Source organism: Saccopteryx bilineata, chromosome 4 (assembly GCF_036850765.1).
Source record: "Saccopteryx bilineata isolate mSacBil1 chromosome 4, mSacBil1_pri_phased_curated, whole genome shotgun sequence".
Lineage (NCBI taxonomy): Eukaryota > Metazoa > Chordata > Mammalia > Chiroptera > Emballonuridae > Saccopteryx > Saccopteryx bilineata.
The window spans coordinates 174,585,569-174,603,614 of NC_089493.1; the positions used below are offsets into that span (position 1 = coordinate 174,585,569).

The 18,046-nt window shown below is 35.4% G+C and overlaps 1 protein-coding gene across 7 annotated transcripts in view; it reads right to left on the reverse strand.

Annotated features, from left to right (window-relative positions):
- Positions 1–318: 318 nt before the first annotated feature.
- The window catches only part of CSNK1A1 (casein kinase 1 alpha 1), a 48,299-nt gene continuing 30,571 nt past the window's right edge, over positions 319–18,046 (reverse strand). For 2 of the 7 annotated variants that reach the window (XM_066272963.1, XM_066272967.1), the window contains 6 exons: positions 16,966–17,105; positions 15,634–15,712; positions 14,405–14,479; positions 11,147–11,253; positions 9,549–9,661; positions 7,739–7,788 (listed from right to left, as the gene is read on the reverse strand). In XM_066272963.1, the coding sequence (XP_066129060.1) occupies positions 7,754–7,788; positions 9,549–9,661; positions 11,147–11,253; positions 14,405–14,479; positions 15,634–15,712; positions 16,966–17,105 (549 nt within the window). In that variant the 3' untranslated portion in view covers positions 7,739–7,753. Of the gene's footprint in view, positions 2,807–7,738; positions 7,789–9,507; positions 9,662–11,146; positions 11,254–14,404; positions 14,480–15,633; positions 15,713–16,965; positions 17,106–18,046 lie in introns of those variants that run through there. The other 5 variants (XM_066272960.1, XM_066272966.1, XM_066272961.1 and 2 more) reach the window with 4 other exon arrangements.

The following is an 18,046-nucleotide window of genomic DNA, read 5'->3' on the forward strand; positions in this document are numbered from 1 at the left end:
ATTTGCAGGACCTTCTTAGAATTCCCACTCAACTCAAGTTACAAGACCTTATTCTTGATAGATAGTTCAGCAAACATTAGGGAAAACTAGCTCCTTGGCTTTGGTTCTAAAATCCTTCTGTTTTCTTTTATTATAATATAATTAAGCTTATAACTATTTATACTCTGCTTAGAGCATTTAATAGTAGTACTGTAAGGACTGGTAGAAACAGAAAAACCTCTATTTGTTGATGAAAAATGATCAGAGCAACCCCCCACAATTCCATCTGTAGGCCTCAGGAGCATGAACACAACTGTATGGGAGGAGATAACCAGCCTCTCCCTTCATATATATTCTTTTTTATTTTCTTGTTATACCTTCCCAAAACAGAGACATTCAACAGCCATCTCCCAACATTAAAAAAACTGCACCCCCCCCCCCATGGGCGAACAAAGTAAATAGTAGTAACCTAGAGTTCAGCTCAGTCAGCCACTGTGGAGCCTTAAGTGGTGAGGTCTTCCAATTTCAGAGTGATGTCTTCAACTTGTATCATTTTAGTGAAAAAACATAACTTAATTTTGGTGAAATGAGATTCATCTCCCAACAGGATTAGTAAACAGCATTCACTGAATTTCACATTCTTCTTTTGTGAACTGTGAAGAAAATGAATGGTAGCTAGAAGAACAGTGGGATCCCAGCTCCAGCTGCAGGTGGAATGACGATACACCGGGGCAGAAACACCTATATTTTGATTTACAAAGCTAACAGCAGTTATAAATCTGCAACTTAATTACAGACCAACTACACCACAACCTTTTCAAATGGCAAAAATACAAAAAAGTTAAGTGTTACAAAAATATTTCAGAAAAAGTGCATAGTCTAAGTGCATAGTAAATAAAAGCACTGAAAAATATCTTGCTAAAGGGAGTTCAGCTTGGAAAAGTTCTTACCAAAGCTAAACATTTTTATTTTACACAAACTATACTCAAAAATAGCTTTATGAGACTGATTTCTGGCTAAAAGTATCAAAGGGTTTATTAGTCAAGAAACAGATACCTTAACTGACAGGTGGGTGGAAAGGAAACAAAGCTGCCTGCCTCAGAAGTCCACACTCATCAGTTTCTGCAGTATCACGGTGCTAATATATCCTTTATGGCAGAACGTAGAAACCACAATTAATTATTGCTAAAGTAGTTTCCAAATGAGAAAGAAAAAAAAAAGAAAAATTAAGCTTGACACAATCTGACCAAACTAGTGTCAATTTACAGTTTAAGATTATTTTACAAAATACCTACACTTTTACACAATAGGCTCCTGGCAGCATGTTTAGATGGAAGTTCTTTGAAATTTATCCTTACATGCTATCAGTAAATAAGTTACCCTATTTTAAAAATTATGGTCAGTAAATCTTTCTTTTTCTTGGGTCAGAAAAAGAAAACAGTGGTTAAGATTGAGAGAGGAAGAGCAGAAAACAACAGAAATGGGTGGGCTAGGGAGGGTCAGCAGTACATGAACTTCATGTGGTATGATGTTCTCCAAGGTTAAGAGTCAATTTGCTCAAAGCCAATTAATAGAAATAATTTAACGGAAAACCTCCTTCTGTGGTTAAACCCTTTAACACTTTCATTCTTACTCAAAATCAGTCTGGCTGTTATAGTCTGAGGCTGCAGGAGTTACAATACCAAGTCCTAGCCGCGGCAGTACTGAGTATTTGTGCCTGCAAGTTATTAAAAAAAGAAAAAAAAACAGAACAATGCCTTTCTCCTCCAGACCAAAAAAAAAAATCTTTTTAAATTAAAAAAAGTTTTGAGGAAAATTATAACACCAAACCTAAAATGATTTGCAAAGGAGTATTATGTAACAAATGGCTTGAAGTAGTCTATTAAAAAATTGGGGAGATTTTGATTCCATAGTGAGTCAGCAAGGCATTTTGTTGTTATTTCAAAAAAATCTCATTTCCTTACAGAAAGTTTTTAGTTTTTAATGAACTTGTAAACAAAAAAGCTCCCATTTCAAAATAAAAACAAAATCCCAGATCATATAGATGTTGACAGTGATTACATTTATCTAAGCAACATACATACATGTTCAGTTTTAAGATGTTAACTAAATTTCTGTGACAAATATTTTTTTTAATATCAAGAACATTATAGTTAATGCAGAGTCCTAAGGATAATCTAGTAGTCACTAAGTTTTTCTTAAACTCTTCACTTTAGATGCTGTTATTTCTAGCACAGGTAAGCAGGCAGTCTCTCATATGCTCAAACACTGGAATCTTTGGTTGCTACCATATCAGCTGGCTTGCAGACAAGAAGCCAACCATTTTAAGAATGTTTTAAGTGAACAACTTGCAAACCCCAGGGATGGATAAACCCTAAGAATGCACAATTGTGAGCATTGACAACTGTCACAACTGTGGCTGAAGACTGTTCATGCCGTTCTTCTGAAATGAGATCTCAAAGCAGTATAGTTCAAAGTAAAAGATTTTTTAACAAAAAATTGGCATATGCACAATTTCTCCACCAATTTGTGTGTCAACCATTCAGTGAACTTTTCCACTTGAAAAAATGCAATAGAAAACTGGACACCATGTTTCACTATCTCAGTTAATATTCACAATTACAGCGGCTACAACTCGGGACACGGCATCACCAACGCTGCCCAGAGCCAGTTTATACTGAAATTAAGTTCTTTACACCAAGTAAATGGTTGTCCACAACCACTGGCTAGTGTACATATGAACTAAAATTTTTAGATTTGGAGAGAAACAAATGCTGCTCCGGTCATCTGCACTGCTTCTTCTGTTCCTTGATTCATGCTTAGAAACCTGTCCAAAAAATAAAACAGAAAAGATGGTTAAAATTCCAAGTTAAGAAAAATTTTAAGCTATACCCAAAATAAGAAAATTGGGTAGAGTTGGGCCAATAACTACTTTAGATTGTGACTCGTGTGATTTTCATTTGTTTGAAAATCACTAGCTCAATTTTTTAAAACAGAAAAACAAGAAACTTTTCTGCTCGGAGTATTTCTAGGTAGGAGTGTGCACAGTGAACACAGGCCTCCCAGTCAGCACTCAATTCTCTATCTACAGAAATAGTGGTTAATTCCAATAAGCCTGTTTTGTTTACTTCAGTATTTCTAGTACCTAGAATATTGTATATTGTGTTCAACTATTTGTCAAATGGATGAAAAATAGATTGGTCTAACTATTACAAATAAGGAACTTAAATTTTTTTTTTTCTAAGCAAGAGAGAGATAGAGAAGCAGAGAGACAGGAAGGGAGATGAGAAGTATCAGCTTATAGTTGTGTCACTTTAGTTGTTCACTGATTGCTTCTCATACGTGCCTTGACAGGGGGACTCAAGCCAAGCCAGCGACCTTGGGGTTTCAAACCTGGGACCTCAGTATCCCAGGTTGATGTTCTATCCACTGTATCACCACTGTGGTCAGGCAGTTAAGTGTTTTAAAAAATGTATTCATGGCATACTTATCTGAGTTATGTCACTGAACAAAAAAACTGATTAAGTATAATTTTTATACAGAAACCTTTAAAAATTCTTTACCTCCACCAGTTACATTTAAAAGGTTAGGTGTTATCACTGATTTGAACATGTAAATGAGTTGCTTTTTTGGCTTTATTTACTTCTCAAGCTTTTCCACCCTGCAAACACTCCGCTCCCTCAGCCACAATTAGACTCAGCAAAGGTACGTTTGAATACAGGAATTCAGGTCAATGTACCTATGGCTGAGGTCAGAAAGGAAATATGCTCATCTCCCAGAAATAGCATGAAAGCTCCATCAATGCCTTTTTTCCTTTGAGGCATCCATGCCCCTTTCAAACTCTTACAGTCACCCTAGTGGTAGCGTATTCTATCCTACTCTGATCTCTCACTTTCTTAGCCCAAAGCATGTTTTTGTCAATCTGTTTCATGGTAAATCTTCTCTCACTTGTTAACTAGCCATTTTTCATCTGAGGGCAGAGGTCATCTTCATTCATTTAATAAACACATTGTGCTAAGGCTCAAGAACAAGATGTTAGTCCTGTATACTTCCTTGTCTCTCCTTAGTGCCCATCACAAGCCTAGGTACAGAAAAGGCCTTTGTTACCTGTCCCAAGCACTGCTCATGAAGCAAATTCCAAAAATAAAAGAATAAAACTTTCTGAAAATGTACTTCACTACAAGGCATACTATCTGTATGACAAATATCATTAAATAGAATAAGCAGTAAGCCTTAAAAGAACAGCTGTCAAATCAAACCTGAATTCGATTTTTAAAATCTGACCATATTCTATAATCTAATCCCAATTTTAAAAGTTATTTGCAAGCAAATTAAAACTATGGGTTACCTAAATAGGAATGACCTCTACCCTGATGAGCATCTGGTTGTAAGTACTGCAATTATTGTTAAATATGATTTTAAAAAAAGTTTTCACAACTACTAAAATTGTTAGGTTTTCTTTATCATAGCTTGTTTACAGAATTATATTAAATAATTACTATGATGAATATCCAAGCAGCTTTAAATGGAAACTTGGCACTAACAGTCTAAAAAGGAAATTTAAGTTACAATGAAGTCAAAATATTAAAAACTCTTGTGTCTTTTAAACAGGGATAAAAATTATATCTAGGTAAGGACTTCATCTATTCATCTTTTAATCTGATTTGAAGAATTGCTGGGTCAGTTAATGATCACAATTGTTTATGGTTTGGTCAAAGGCTAGCCTATCGATATTCCTTGTGGAATGCAGCAGTTGAATCCAGATTGAACTCTTCAGACCAGCCAGTGGCAGGTAGGTAGGTAGGTAGGACACGCTGATCAATGTTTCTCCAGTGAATTGTCCTAAGATATTACTGAAGATTTTCAGTAAAAAAATCTCTATAGGAGAATCCAGGAGTACTCAACATTCAGTCTTCCAGTACTAATAAGCATTCTTGTACATTAGTGCTCGGTTTTTACTTTGCAGTTCAGGTGGTGTCTCCTGGCTTTTAAAAGTCCAAAACCACAGTTTCATTGCAACAGCGAAAATAAAAAGTGGATCCCTTTGTTCCTGAAAAGAAGAGAAAAAAAAAAGTTAAAACAGGGTAAGGGGATTAATGTGACAGATTCAGAAGTTAATAGCTATATTTAAGTTTCTTTTCAAATCTGCAAAAGGAAAGAAATGTTTATTTTTATATAACTAACCAGGAGATTCTATCCCTTAATGTGAAAAGTATGGATCTGCTCCTATTTGTGAATTAAATTCAGAAGTCTGACTTTTTTTTTTTATAGAATCACAAACTAGTTCACAGGGGTATTTGTGTAATAATAGTTTATGATGGGCTTTTGAAATATAAAATCCTTTCACGGTATAAAACATTTTAAAAAGTAACTTTAAATAAATATTCATATTCATCACTAATGCAATGCTATTTATATTAGTTAATTTTTTCTATAACACGCTTGTGTAGTTTTTTGGTCACAGAATCAGAATCAAGATGACAGAATTTTGAAGCAGATCGGCAATACAAAAGTTGAAGTAAAAAACCTATAATAACTCTTCCTTCTCCACAGAAAGAATTAGAAAAAGAAATAGATTTTATTTTTACCACTACAAATAAGATAAATGGTAACTTAGGTATAGCAGGTACACATCATTCCTAACTGCATTAAGAAACAGACTGATGATCTGATCTCGTCTTCCCTATCATGGAATTAATTCTGCTACAGATTTCTGAGGTTGCTGAATTTTGAAATACCTGTTACAACTGATTTCTTCCCCAACCGGTAGATGGTCTGCATTATACAGCACTGAGTCACGGCGACACTGTACTCTTCTGGACTGTTGTACCATCCAGACAATCTGACAAGGTGCCAAGTCTGACAGGTCCCACAAGCCTTGAAGATGAGGGCTTAAAATCACAAATCAATTCCTGCACACACATCTTCATTTCCTCTTGGGTAATTTAGTTCTTTTCTCTCCAGCTTCATTGTCCAGTGAAAAAAGCTGACAAAAATTTCAGCAAGCAGATGCAGCTCCTTGGCCTTCTTTGAACTGAGAGCATTCAGAGCAGAGCAGTTGCTCCAGATATTTCAAGGTCTTCCCCTGTGATTTGGGTTACACGTTGCTAAGTGACCAGCCACGTTCCTAGCAGCAATTGATGAAGTCAGAAAATGTTAAGCTAGACATAACTGGTAGGTGAAGCCCAGTAAATACTGGAAGGTAATTCAAGGAAGACCATGGTAATGGCAGGATGTGATACAAAACTATTTCTAATCTCTTGAACACTAACAATGTAACATTCAGGTACTTATGACAATACTATGCTTAATATTGATGGCTGGAGTAGCGAACAGTTAAATGGGTTAAAATGATGAGAATAGCAGACTTATGTGAGGATCAACCTTTGGTTTTACAACCTTCCGAAATTCTCCCATCTCTGTCCTTAAGTAAAAAAATGATGAATTTAATTGGATTGTGAATGTTCTAAAACTATTTCCTTTTCCTTTACTTATTAAATGTCTTGAAAATTTCTTTTCTGATAATCACATATAGTTGAAAAGGAAGTGAAACAAATTTGGAAGTGTATCAATGTGACTTTATTTTTCTCTTTTAACACGCTTAAAAACAGTAATTACAACCATGTGGCACCTGAGCACTGAAAACTGGGACAGAGCACAGTGGGCATTAGGAGAAACACCTTGTTTCTTACTTTTATTCTCTTGATAGGCTTTGAAACAGAACACTTCAAAAGATCTTTCCTTTAGAAAAGTAATTTATATTACATATAAAAAGATGTCTTAGCTGAATTAAGTCAGACTTTAAAGAGTCTATGGACATTTTTAGTGAATTGCAAAAATAACTTATTATATAGCCTTCCATGAATAGAAACATTAGATACAGACTTTTCAAAAATAAAAATAATCACATATAATATACTAGTGAATGCCACTTAAGAAAAATTTCCAGGAACAAATAAAATAAATATTCCTGACATAGTTATCTAGTGGCTGAAGATTCATTTAAGAAACTGAATTCTTTGATGTAAAAAAACTCTGAAAATGTAACTCTGTGCATAACAAATGGCATGTTATTTAAAAAGCACCACCTAAAATTTTGATTAGAAAAGGTAATGTGTTTTTCAACACCACTGAAAGAATTCCTGGGAATCTATAAATCATTGAGCTGCACAAGCTATTTCTTCAATAAAAAACTGTATCTTTTAAACACCCTTATGAGAGATTGGAATCAGGACTAAGCAATCCAGATTGGCCTCCAGAGTTCACAGATTTCTTAATGGATGACTGAGAAAATGAGGTTGGAGTGAAGGTTAGGGGAATGGGTTTCCCATGCTCATTTCATGCCACCCTCAAACCCAGTAAAAGTTATCACTGCTTTATATGGAAGGGGTTTCGTGTAAAACTAAATTCTATATTCAAAATAAATGTTTTCGAGAAGTCAAAAATCAAAAAGAATTTTGTTGTCTGTATTCTGTGTGGAGTGGGATATTTTAGGAACAAGCAATACTTTGCATGGAGTCAAATTATACTGCCTGGATATATATGCGTCTCTGAAAGTAGTCAATAATATGTGATATATTTTAGAAAAAGTCCAAGTTTTCAAAAATTTATAAGTCTATTTTAATGTAATAATTAGTATAGCTTCTGTGTCAAATAATACTATTAGAGTTTCATAAGATTTTAAGTTGCTTTTATGAAAAATAGCTACAATACAAAGTAAGGATTTAATTTAAGTTTATTTCTTGTGTCCCGTCCCCCCCCCCAAGGAAACATACTAATTCAGTGGCTCCAACTTCTCATCTTTGAGACCTGGATAGGGCAGGGCAGGACAAAAATTCTTCTTGTTTATTGAGTAAGAAACATAGTAAACTACAACAAAACTAGCTCAAAATAAGGTAAAATTCTTTCTGAAGGCTGCTGAATGCCTGAAGTGAAATGTTCTAGGTCAGCTGAGACTTCTAATTTTAGTTCTAGAAACTGAAAAAAAAAAAAAAAAAGAATCATTCTGCAACTCATGACGATCCTATTATCCCAGCTAGCTTTAGGCAAAAACTGGTTTCATTTTGTGAGGAAAAGGAACTTTACTATAGGTGTCAGGTTTAACAACTCCTCAGTGTAGAGACTTTATGTTGTCTTACCTAAATGGCAGAGCCATTTCTTCTACTTTTTGGCATTATGATTAGTAATACAATGATTAAAACACTCAAAGGGGGCAGTTAAGTCCCAACTGAGAAGCACAGGCAGAGCAGTAGGCAAGCATTAGTGTTTGCTATCCTGAGCTGAAACCTGATCATCTAAGAACCCTCACTACATTAGACCTTCAAGTCTGAATCCTTCCCTAATACAGAAACATGGAAGCATCTCAACTTCACTCCTAATAGATGAGCTGCTGGGATGAGGATGACATCAGTTAATTATACTTCTTGTAAAGTATCCTCAAATTAGAGCCTATTTCAATATTACAAAGTAGTGTAAACACCACTAAAAATATGGATCAAAGAAGACCAAGTTCAGACTAGAGCAGTCATTCAGAAATTCAATCATTACAGACCAAACACCAAACTTTACTTGCCCACCACTTCTAGAAAGTAGGCAGGTATTAGGAGGTAAGCCCCAGAAAGGAGAAAAGAAAAACAAAAAACATGAAACACAAGAGTCGAACTGTATAGCAACAGCGCTGTGCCGGACAGGTCTCCTCCTGCAGCACCAAGAGCACCAGAGAAAGACAGAAGAAACAGACTAGCAGTTCAATGGCATTTGCCCCAGATTCTTTTCTATTGCAAGGCCTAACTCCAAAATTCAATTCCACACTGGACTCCTAGATGCTGCATATTAGCAAGATTTAAAAAAATAAAGCCAAAAAATATCATTCTGAAATTAAGAACACATGTTAAATATCAACTAAGAGATTTCTTTTTGACTAGGGAAGACGTGCCAAACTTTTCAGTTATTTGAGCATTAAGGACATGAACTAGATGCTCTACAACTGAGAAGATCGACACTTTGGGGGCAATGCCAGACTCACCTCTTGAAATCAGATCATGTTCACAATCTTTCATTTTAAATGCTAAAGCATTAACATGCAGAAAATATTCTCAACACTGTTAGTCTGAAAGTCAAGACATCATGGCTAACCAGTTTCATTATTAAAAATCAACAAGTGTTAGGTCTAGGATTTTGGATTGATTGATTATACCATATTCCCAACACCAAATGTTTATTTTGGAAAGAGTTAATGAATGAGTAAAAAAGATGCAGTTGTTAAAAATGACCCAAAATCCCAAGAGAAATGATATAATATACACACATATATGTATATACAAATACATATACATATATATATGAACAAGGACATTTGGGTTTAAAGTTAGTAGTCAAATTTTCCAAGGACGTCTTTTTTTTAAAACACAGAGCCAAATTTTTATGTATTTTAACACCACCTCCTCGATCTAACACTGTTAGAAATGAATGAATTACCCAATTTTGTGTTCAATTTTTTTCCCTGTAACGTCACTTGGTTCTTGGCTACTAACCTTTCATGTTACTCTTGGTTTTGTCAGTTTGCTTGCCTGTGGGGGTTTGGGCCTGCTGACCCTGCCCACTTGAAGAGGCTGCCTGTTGCGCTGCTTTCTGCTTTAACATTGTCCAATCAAACGTGTAGTCATATTGGTGGTTCAGAGTCCTGGAAAATACACAATTGTATGTTATTCCTTCAATTAGACTCTAGTTTAATACACTATCAAACTTACAAGACAATGAGGGTCCTTTTAAAGGAAATCAGTATTTTCTCTTAGCTGTGATAGCTTCTAAATGTTTTCTTTGCCTATTGATTTTTTAACTATTTGGTAAATTAACTCTCACTTTTTACATGTTATGATTGAAGAGAAAATGTCACCATTTTGGTCTGTAGTATTTGATAAGAATAAATCTCCCCCCATACAAAAGGTACCTTTAAACTTTTTTAAAAGGGGCAAGAGGGTGAGAATGAAAGGCAGTATGAACAAAAAATACTGTGATTTCTCTTGTGGGGATAATCATAATAAAAAATATTCCTAAAATAAATCAGAGTAGGAATGGGAATATAATTTTGTAAGGAAGACATCTAAGCTGGTGGCTTGGGAAGACTTTTCTGGAGCTAGAGGTTTGCCCCCCAATTCTTAATTCTTTCTCAACTAAGATTTTGAACCCCTGTACACTATCCTCCCACCCCCTCTTCAAGACAAATTCTGGGTCACACCTAGGGAACCCCCGAGTTTGGGCCTGCCTAAACACTATCAAAGACTACATGACTGATACTTTGCTTTTCATTTTGGTATTTAATAAGGTTCTGCACCACAGTTAGAGACTTAACAAGGGTCACTGATGTTACTTAGGTCTAATGTGAAATACAACCACTGTGAAAAAATTATTATTATTATTTTTTTTAATTTTATTTATTCATTTTTAGAGAGGAGAGAGAGAGAGACAAAGAGGGAGAGAGAGGAGAGAGAGACAGAGAAAGAGAAGGGGCAGGAGCTGGAAACATCAACTCCCATATGTGCCTTGACCAGGCAAGCCCAGGGTTTCGAACCGGCGACCTCAGCATTTCCAGGTCGACGCTTTATCCACTGCGCCACCACAGGTCAGGCCCACTGTGAAAAAATTAGATTCTTTGAGCTTGATTCAATGGTTTCTCCATCCCAAACTAAAATAATTCCAAGTACAGTTATACTACAAATGGAAAAAAGCCAAACAAAACTTTTATTCATATTGGATAGCCCACTTTAATCTGCCACTTGTCAGAACAGAAGTGTTTGGTGAATTTAACTAATGACCCCCACTGGAGTTTACAGTCTTTTTATTTCTTTATTTACTTATTTTAGAAAGAGAGAGGGAGGAAAGGAGACAGGGAGAGGGAGACAAGGGGGGAGAAGGGGAGAGAGGGAGAGAGGAAGAAGGAGGGAGGGGGAGAGAGAGAGAGAGAGAGAGAGAGAGAGAGAGAGAGAGAGAGCGCGCACGCGCTATAGATTTGTTGTTCCATTTAACTGTGTATTCACTGGTTGGTTCATGTATGTGCCCTGACTGGGGATCAAACCCACAACTTTTGCAAATCTGGATGATGCTCTAACCAACTGAGATTCCTGGCCAGGACTGCAGTTTATACCCTTAAAATACCTTAAAAACTGACCTGAAAAGAATGCGGAATAGCTGCCTCAGATACATGTAATCCGGGGCTTCCTCAAAGCGCAGCCCACGACAATAGTTTAAGTACATGGCAAATTCTGCAGGAAACCCCTAAGTTCAAGAGTTAAAACACAAAGTAAAAAACACAACAAAACAAAACCCGAAAGACTTATTTCAAGACAGAAAAACAAATGTATTTAAATACAAGAAAAATTTAAATACAACAGGGTGTTTACTACTCCATCAGGAGATCTGAAATAATTGACTTGGTATCTTCATAAAATTTAACAAAATTTCACCTTCTTGACTACCTTGTTATTACAGTATCATTCAATACTGGTAGAGAAAATATGTATTTTCTGCTACATTATGTTCTCAAATAATAATATATTCTGCTTTTTTCTCTTAACAATATATTGCAAAGACCATTCTATTACTTCCAGCCTCTTCATAAACTTCTGAGTGGCTGCATAATTGCTGACCTAATGAATACACAATAATTAACCTGTCCCTTATAACTAGACATTTAGGAGAGCATAAATACTAATAATCATATGTGTGGGCATAAACATTTACCAAGTTCAGTTTCTTAGGAAAGATTCTCAATAATGTTTACAAACATTTCTAAGGCTGCAGATATTAGTCATCAAAAGTATTTTGCCATCAGGAATGTAAATGTGCAGAGCATTAAGATAAAATCCCTACATCTCCACTCCGTTAGTAAATGTGAATGTGAAGGGAGGTGAGTTAAAGTCTCTTCATACAACCTTATGATTTTGATGAATTTGTCACATCCAGGAGATCAAGGTAGGATAGAATGGATTTATTTGCAACACTTATATTGACTGTACTGATGTAAACAGTTTTTAATTTTTACAAAGTACTCTTACGTGATTTTATTTTTCAGGTAAACATCTGAAACTGAAGCCATAAATATTTTGTACATCTTTTTTTAACTCTTAACCAAACTTAAAAATTTTTAATATGAATTCATGGTCTGTGTTAATGGCAAACAGCAATGACCGAATGAAATTGCTCTTACATGTATTACAAGTGGTGTTCAACAACCACAACTGAAAGTCAAGTAGAATATTTCATGTGTTGCCACCGTATGAAAACAGGCAAAACCTTAACCAGAGAACTACCAATATCATAAGCATTATAGATGTGAAATAAGAAGTTCAACTGGACCATGAGCTTAAAAACATTTTCATTATTTTTAGTAATAACTTAACACTGTGTTTACTGCACCCTGAATCAATTAGATATGACTAATCCGCCTGTCCAGGCGGTGGCACAGTGGATAGAGCATCAGACTGGGATGCAGAGGACCCAGGTTCGAGACTCCGAGGTCGCCAGCTTGAGCGTGGGCTTATCTGGTTTGAGCAGGGCTCACCAGCTTGGACCTAAGGTCGCTGGCTCGAGCAAGGAGTTACGCGGTCTGCTGCAGCCCCACGGTCAAGGCACATATGAGAAAGCAATCAATAAACAACTAAGGTGTCTCAACAAAAAACTAATGATTGATGCTTCTCGTCTCTCTCCATTCCTGTCTGTCTGTCCCTATCTATTCCTCTCTCCGACTCTGTCCCTGTAAAAAACAACAAAAAAACAAACAAAACACTAATCCAAAAAATAGAGGTATAGTTCACAATTTCTACATCAAAATTAAGACATAGTCCACAAGCAGAGACTGTACTAAATCCTTTCTCTTCCTGTAAAAATGGCTGACTTTTCCAATAACCCAAATGAATCTGTTGCATAGAAATGTAGTCTATAGAAAGTATGTTTTGCTTGTTGAGTATACAGACTTTAAAATTATTTAGGTGAATTATAAGAACGTTTTACTCATTAACATAAAATGTATTTCATAATTTGAAACAAATCCCAAGCAATCTCAGAAGAGATCAGACCCCACTCGATCTAGGAAAGCAGATTTGTGGGTGGGGAAACACAAAGATATCACCATTTACCTCCTTCCAGAATATTATTGCAATTCAGGCTGATTTCTACTCTCTATCACCCAACTATAATAATTACATACTATTTTCTTATTATTTCAGGTAGGTAATTCAGTTGTTCCAAAAACAACCAATGGTCTTTTTGTGAAAAACAATGGTTTTCCATCATGACACAAACTCATGAAGTGCTTCTCTGTGAAGTTTGAGATTTCAGAGAAATAAGCCTGATTCAAACTGTCATTTACAATATGATATATTGTCAGATGCCGGCTAGTTCATGGTATTTTAAATTGTTCTGATCTGCCTGCCTTTGTTTCCCTGCTCCTTGTGTAACAACAGCTGATAGCCTTTCTTTTCTGGCACCAATTTAAGAATGAAGAGAATATTCTTAAATCTAATTTTTCTCATAAATTACATGAATTTCTACTAGAAAGGTTTACCTGTTCTTTTATTTTTTATTTTATTATCATCATTTTTTTTTTTAAGAGACAGTCAGGCCCTGGGTTCAATTCCCAGCCAGGGCACACAGGATAAGCGCCTATCTGTTTCTCCACCCCTCCCCCTCTCCTTCCTCTCTGTCTCTCTCTTCCCCTCCCGCAGTGAGGCTCCATTGGAGCACAGATGGCCCGGGCACTGGGGATGGCTCCTTGGCCTCTGCCCCAGGCGCTAGAGTGGCTCAGGTTGCAACAGAGCGACGCCCAGAGGGGCAGAGCTTCGCCCCTGGTGGGCGTGCTGGGTGGATCCTGGTCGGGTGCATGCAGGAGTCTGTCTGACTGTCTCTCCCCGTTTCCAGCTTCAGAAAAATACAAAAGAGACAGAGTCAGAGAGAGGGATAAATAGGGACAGACAGGAACAGAGAGAGATGAGAAGCATCCATCATTACTTTTTCGTTGCGACACCTTAGTTGTTCACAGATTGCTTTCTCATATGTGCCTTGACCTACAGCAGACAGAGTCACCCCCTGCTCAAGCCAGTGACCTTGGATCCAAGCTGGTGAGCTTTGCTCAAACCAGATGAGCCTGTGCTCAAGCTGGTGACCTCGGGATCTTGAACCTGAGTCATCCGCATCCCAGTCCGACGCTCTATCCACTGTGCTACCAGCTAGTCAGGCCTGTTCTTTATTTTTCCTGTATTTTTTAACAGGTGACAGAGCGCAAACAAATCAGAAGCAATAAAACAAACACATAATGGCAAATGGCTAGCTCTTAAAAGGATGTTTAAGTTCCAGGCCAGCAAGTAAAATGTTTCTTTTTATACCTGAATATTGTATGTTTAAAAAAAAAATTTTCATCATGCATACCTACCTTACACAAAACTTCAACAGGAGTGGACATCTTCTTTTCACTAATCTTTTCATATTTTTGTTTCTTTGTTGCAGCCTATGGACAAAAGAAATCAAACCACATAGATATACTCAGTACTACTGAGAACGGTATTAGTTTAACATACTAGACGTAAATATAAATTTAAGATTCAAGAGATTATAATTTAGAATTAAAAACAAACAAAAAAACACAAAAAAGTACAATAGATCTAAATTTCCCTCCTTAAATTGTTCACTTTTTGTATGAATTTCTACTTTGAAAACATTTTAGCCATCAGGAAAGTAAGAGCCTAAAAAAAACCACGAAAGAAGTTATGTGATTTAAGTAAAACACGAATAGAGTAAAATTTGAAATCTTTCTTTTTAAAATTATTTTTAAATCTTTTTATTTTTATTGAGTTTACAGAGGGAGAAGAGGATAGAGAGAGAAACATCAATCTGTTGTTCCACTTATTTATGCATTCACTGGTTGATTCTTGTACATGCCCTGATGGGGGCTCAAACCTGCAGCCTTGGTGTATGGGACAATGCTCAAGACCAACTGAGCTAACTGGCCAGGACTGAAATTTTTCCTGACCCATAGTCAACACAAAGGCAAAGGTATAAGCAGATCAATTTAAAAAAAAATGCCCATCATTTAGTGACATTAATAACTGTTGTTAAGTCAAAATATTCTTACAATGAAAAATATACATCATGAATAAAGCTACCCACACACCACACACAAACATGTAACAATTTCTTAGATCATAGATGCTCAAAAAACCCAGGTAACATTTTCCTTTAAAGGACAAATAAAATGAACAAAATTGTTATTTAATTCTAGGGCATTAGAGATTTATCATTAACACACAAACACTCATAAAAGAAATGTAAGGATAATTACAAAATAAAGAATATGTACTTCAACATAATGACTACACATCAAACTTCTATCCAGACAAAGCTGCTGGTTACCAATGAGTACCTGCTTACTCTCTTCCAAAATATTGTTCTGCAGGTATGACTGTAATTCCACTAGTTGATTTTTACTGAAATGGATTAGATTTTGTTTTCCCAATAAAAAGTAAAATTAAAGTTAATTCACTTTAACTTTAGAACACCTCATATTTGAAAGGGAGCTTAAAGATCATCTCCATCATGTATTCTTAAATAAATTCTTTTATTCTTAAAATGAAACAAAAAACTGGTAATTTGAGTCTGGTTTACCTTTAGTCCTTGCCATGGCAGACTGGTTCTATTAAAATACATCAAAACATATCCTAATGATTCCATGTCATCTCGGCGACTAGAAAAGAAAATATAAATTTATGAGCTGAAATTACTATGAAAAACATGTGAAAGAAAGCCAGATACATAAAATTTTCTCAAGTGAAGAGAGAGCAACTTGGTGTCTTGTGCAAGAAGTTACCTAATTAGTTAAGGAAATAAAGTTCATAATGGGTTACCTCTAAATAAAACCCTATCAGATTTAAAATTATAAAACCTAACACTGTCTTGCAACTTAAGTTTAAAGAGCAAAAAGGGCTAAACACAACTTTCCAAATAAAGTTAATAAAGACTGAAGAACCAAAGAGTAGGACCTGTAACTTATGTAGAAGCTCATAAAAAATAACTTCAGGGATGCTAAAATAAATTAACATTTTAAACCTAATTAAACATGTATATATGTACACACACACTTACCGCTGACCCTTGAATGACACAGGTTTAAAATGCAGGGCTTCACTTATAAGTGGACTTTTCTCAACTGTGTCAGAGCAATTCCAACCTGAGTCATTCAAGGGTCAACTGTACACATACATATACAGCCATATATTTAAGTACTGGTAATATTTATACCTTGACCTACAAAGTGTGAAATTATAGTTTAACCCAGGGTATTCAGATATATGCGGATATGTTCTAAGCTTAAAATCTTTTATGAGGTTCTTTTAACCTAGAAACATATTCTCTGTTACTTCTATGCTTGTCTTAAAGAGCAAATTATGATTTATACAGGATGAAGGGAACATGAAAACCTGGAACTCAAGCCAAGAAACAGAGCACAGAGATTACAAAGGTTTACTTCAAACCAGATGTTATTAATTTACAGAGGAGGGGAAGTATTTAACAGGAGATGATCCACCAACTCCTCCGGTTCATTAGTACTCAGATAACATTTTCCTTGTAACAATAACCAACATATTCTTCCCTAAAACTCAATTTGCATCACTAAAATATAAAAAGCCCAAGATCAGCATTAAGAAAATAAGTACTGTCTTCAGCTGCAAAAATAAACATCATAATAAAATTGCATTTATGCATCTAACTTTTCATCATGCAATATTTTACTCCCCAAGAGAGGTCCTTCAACAAAGAAAACAAAAGGCATCTTTAATTGGGTTCTCTGCAGCAAGTAAAAGGATTAATAAGCATTCTTCAAATCCTCAGCCAAGAGACAAATTTAGATATTATATAAAACTAATTGAAACATTTAAAAAAAACTCACTAATAGCTTTCGCTATGGATCCGATGAACAAATTCAATTGTTTAACTCACCTCTGTTCAATACCAAGATGTGCATTGATGCTGGCGTATCGAGCGGTGCCAGTGAGATTTTTATCTTCTCTGTATGGTATGTGTTGCCTTGTCCTGTTGTCTCTGTACTTTTTGGCCAAACCAAAATCAATAAGGAATAACTTTAAAAGAAAATAAGAAGACATTAGGTTTCCAACCTTGTTCAATTAAATTCCTTCTTAGTCATTAAATGGCATCTATTTTCTTTGTTCAAATATATCAAAAGAAAGTTTCATAAGTAAAACAGATAATGAACAAATATTACACTCCAATAAGCTTTTACTAGTCCTCATCAATAAGTTAAAAACAAAACAAAACAAAATAAAACACAGGTCAAGTGGTTGATCCTGTCAATTGAACAATTTCACAGGGCAAGTTCACTACACATCCAGGAGCCTGTCTTTACAGGAGTACAGAAATGTACAGAGACATGCTTGATAGCAGAGTTGACAAGCGTGCTGTGTGCCATAAGGAAACTCGATATCCTGTTACTACTGGTAAACAAGACAACCCTCCAAGTTTGATACTGACAACAAAACCAAGGTTTTTATTTAAAAAAAAAAAAAAGCATTTTTTAAACAGGCAAAAAGTACTCAATATAATGATGGCTTACAATTAGCAGTTTAAATAACTGAAAACCAAACTAACATTTTAGAATAAAATGTGTAGTGCTTTCTCATATATGATACACAAAGAATAAGGTATTTATAATGCAGTTAATTTTTAAAAGTATTCAGGTTTACTCCTCACGATTAAAACCTTTAAAGAAAAAAACAAACTATCTTTACCAAAATAAATCCAAAATATGTTCATTTACATACCTTGTAAATCAAAATAAACAATATTTACTTAAAGTTTAGTCCTTATCATAAAATCACATTAAGATTATTCAGCAAAGCAAGTCTGTGTGCTCCTACACTAACATAGCCCTAGACTGACTATTCTATTGTTCTTTTCTAGTGGGTCTCTCCTGCCAGTTTATAATCTGTGATGTGCTGGAAAACCTGATCACCTAGTCTGTCAAGGTTTGTGCCAAAAAATAAAACAAGTTATTGATTTAGGT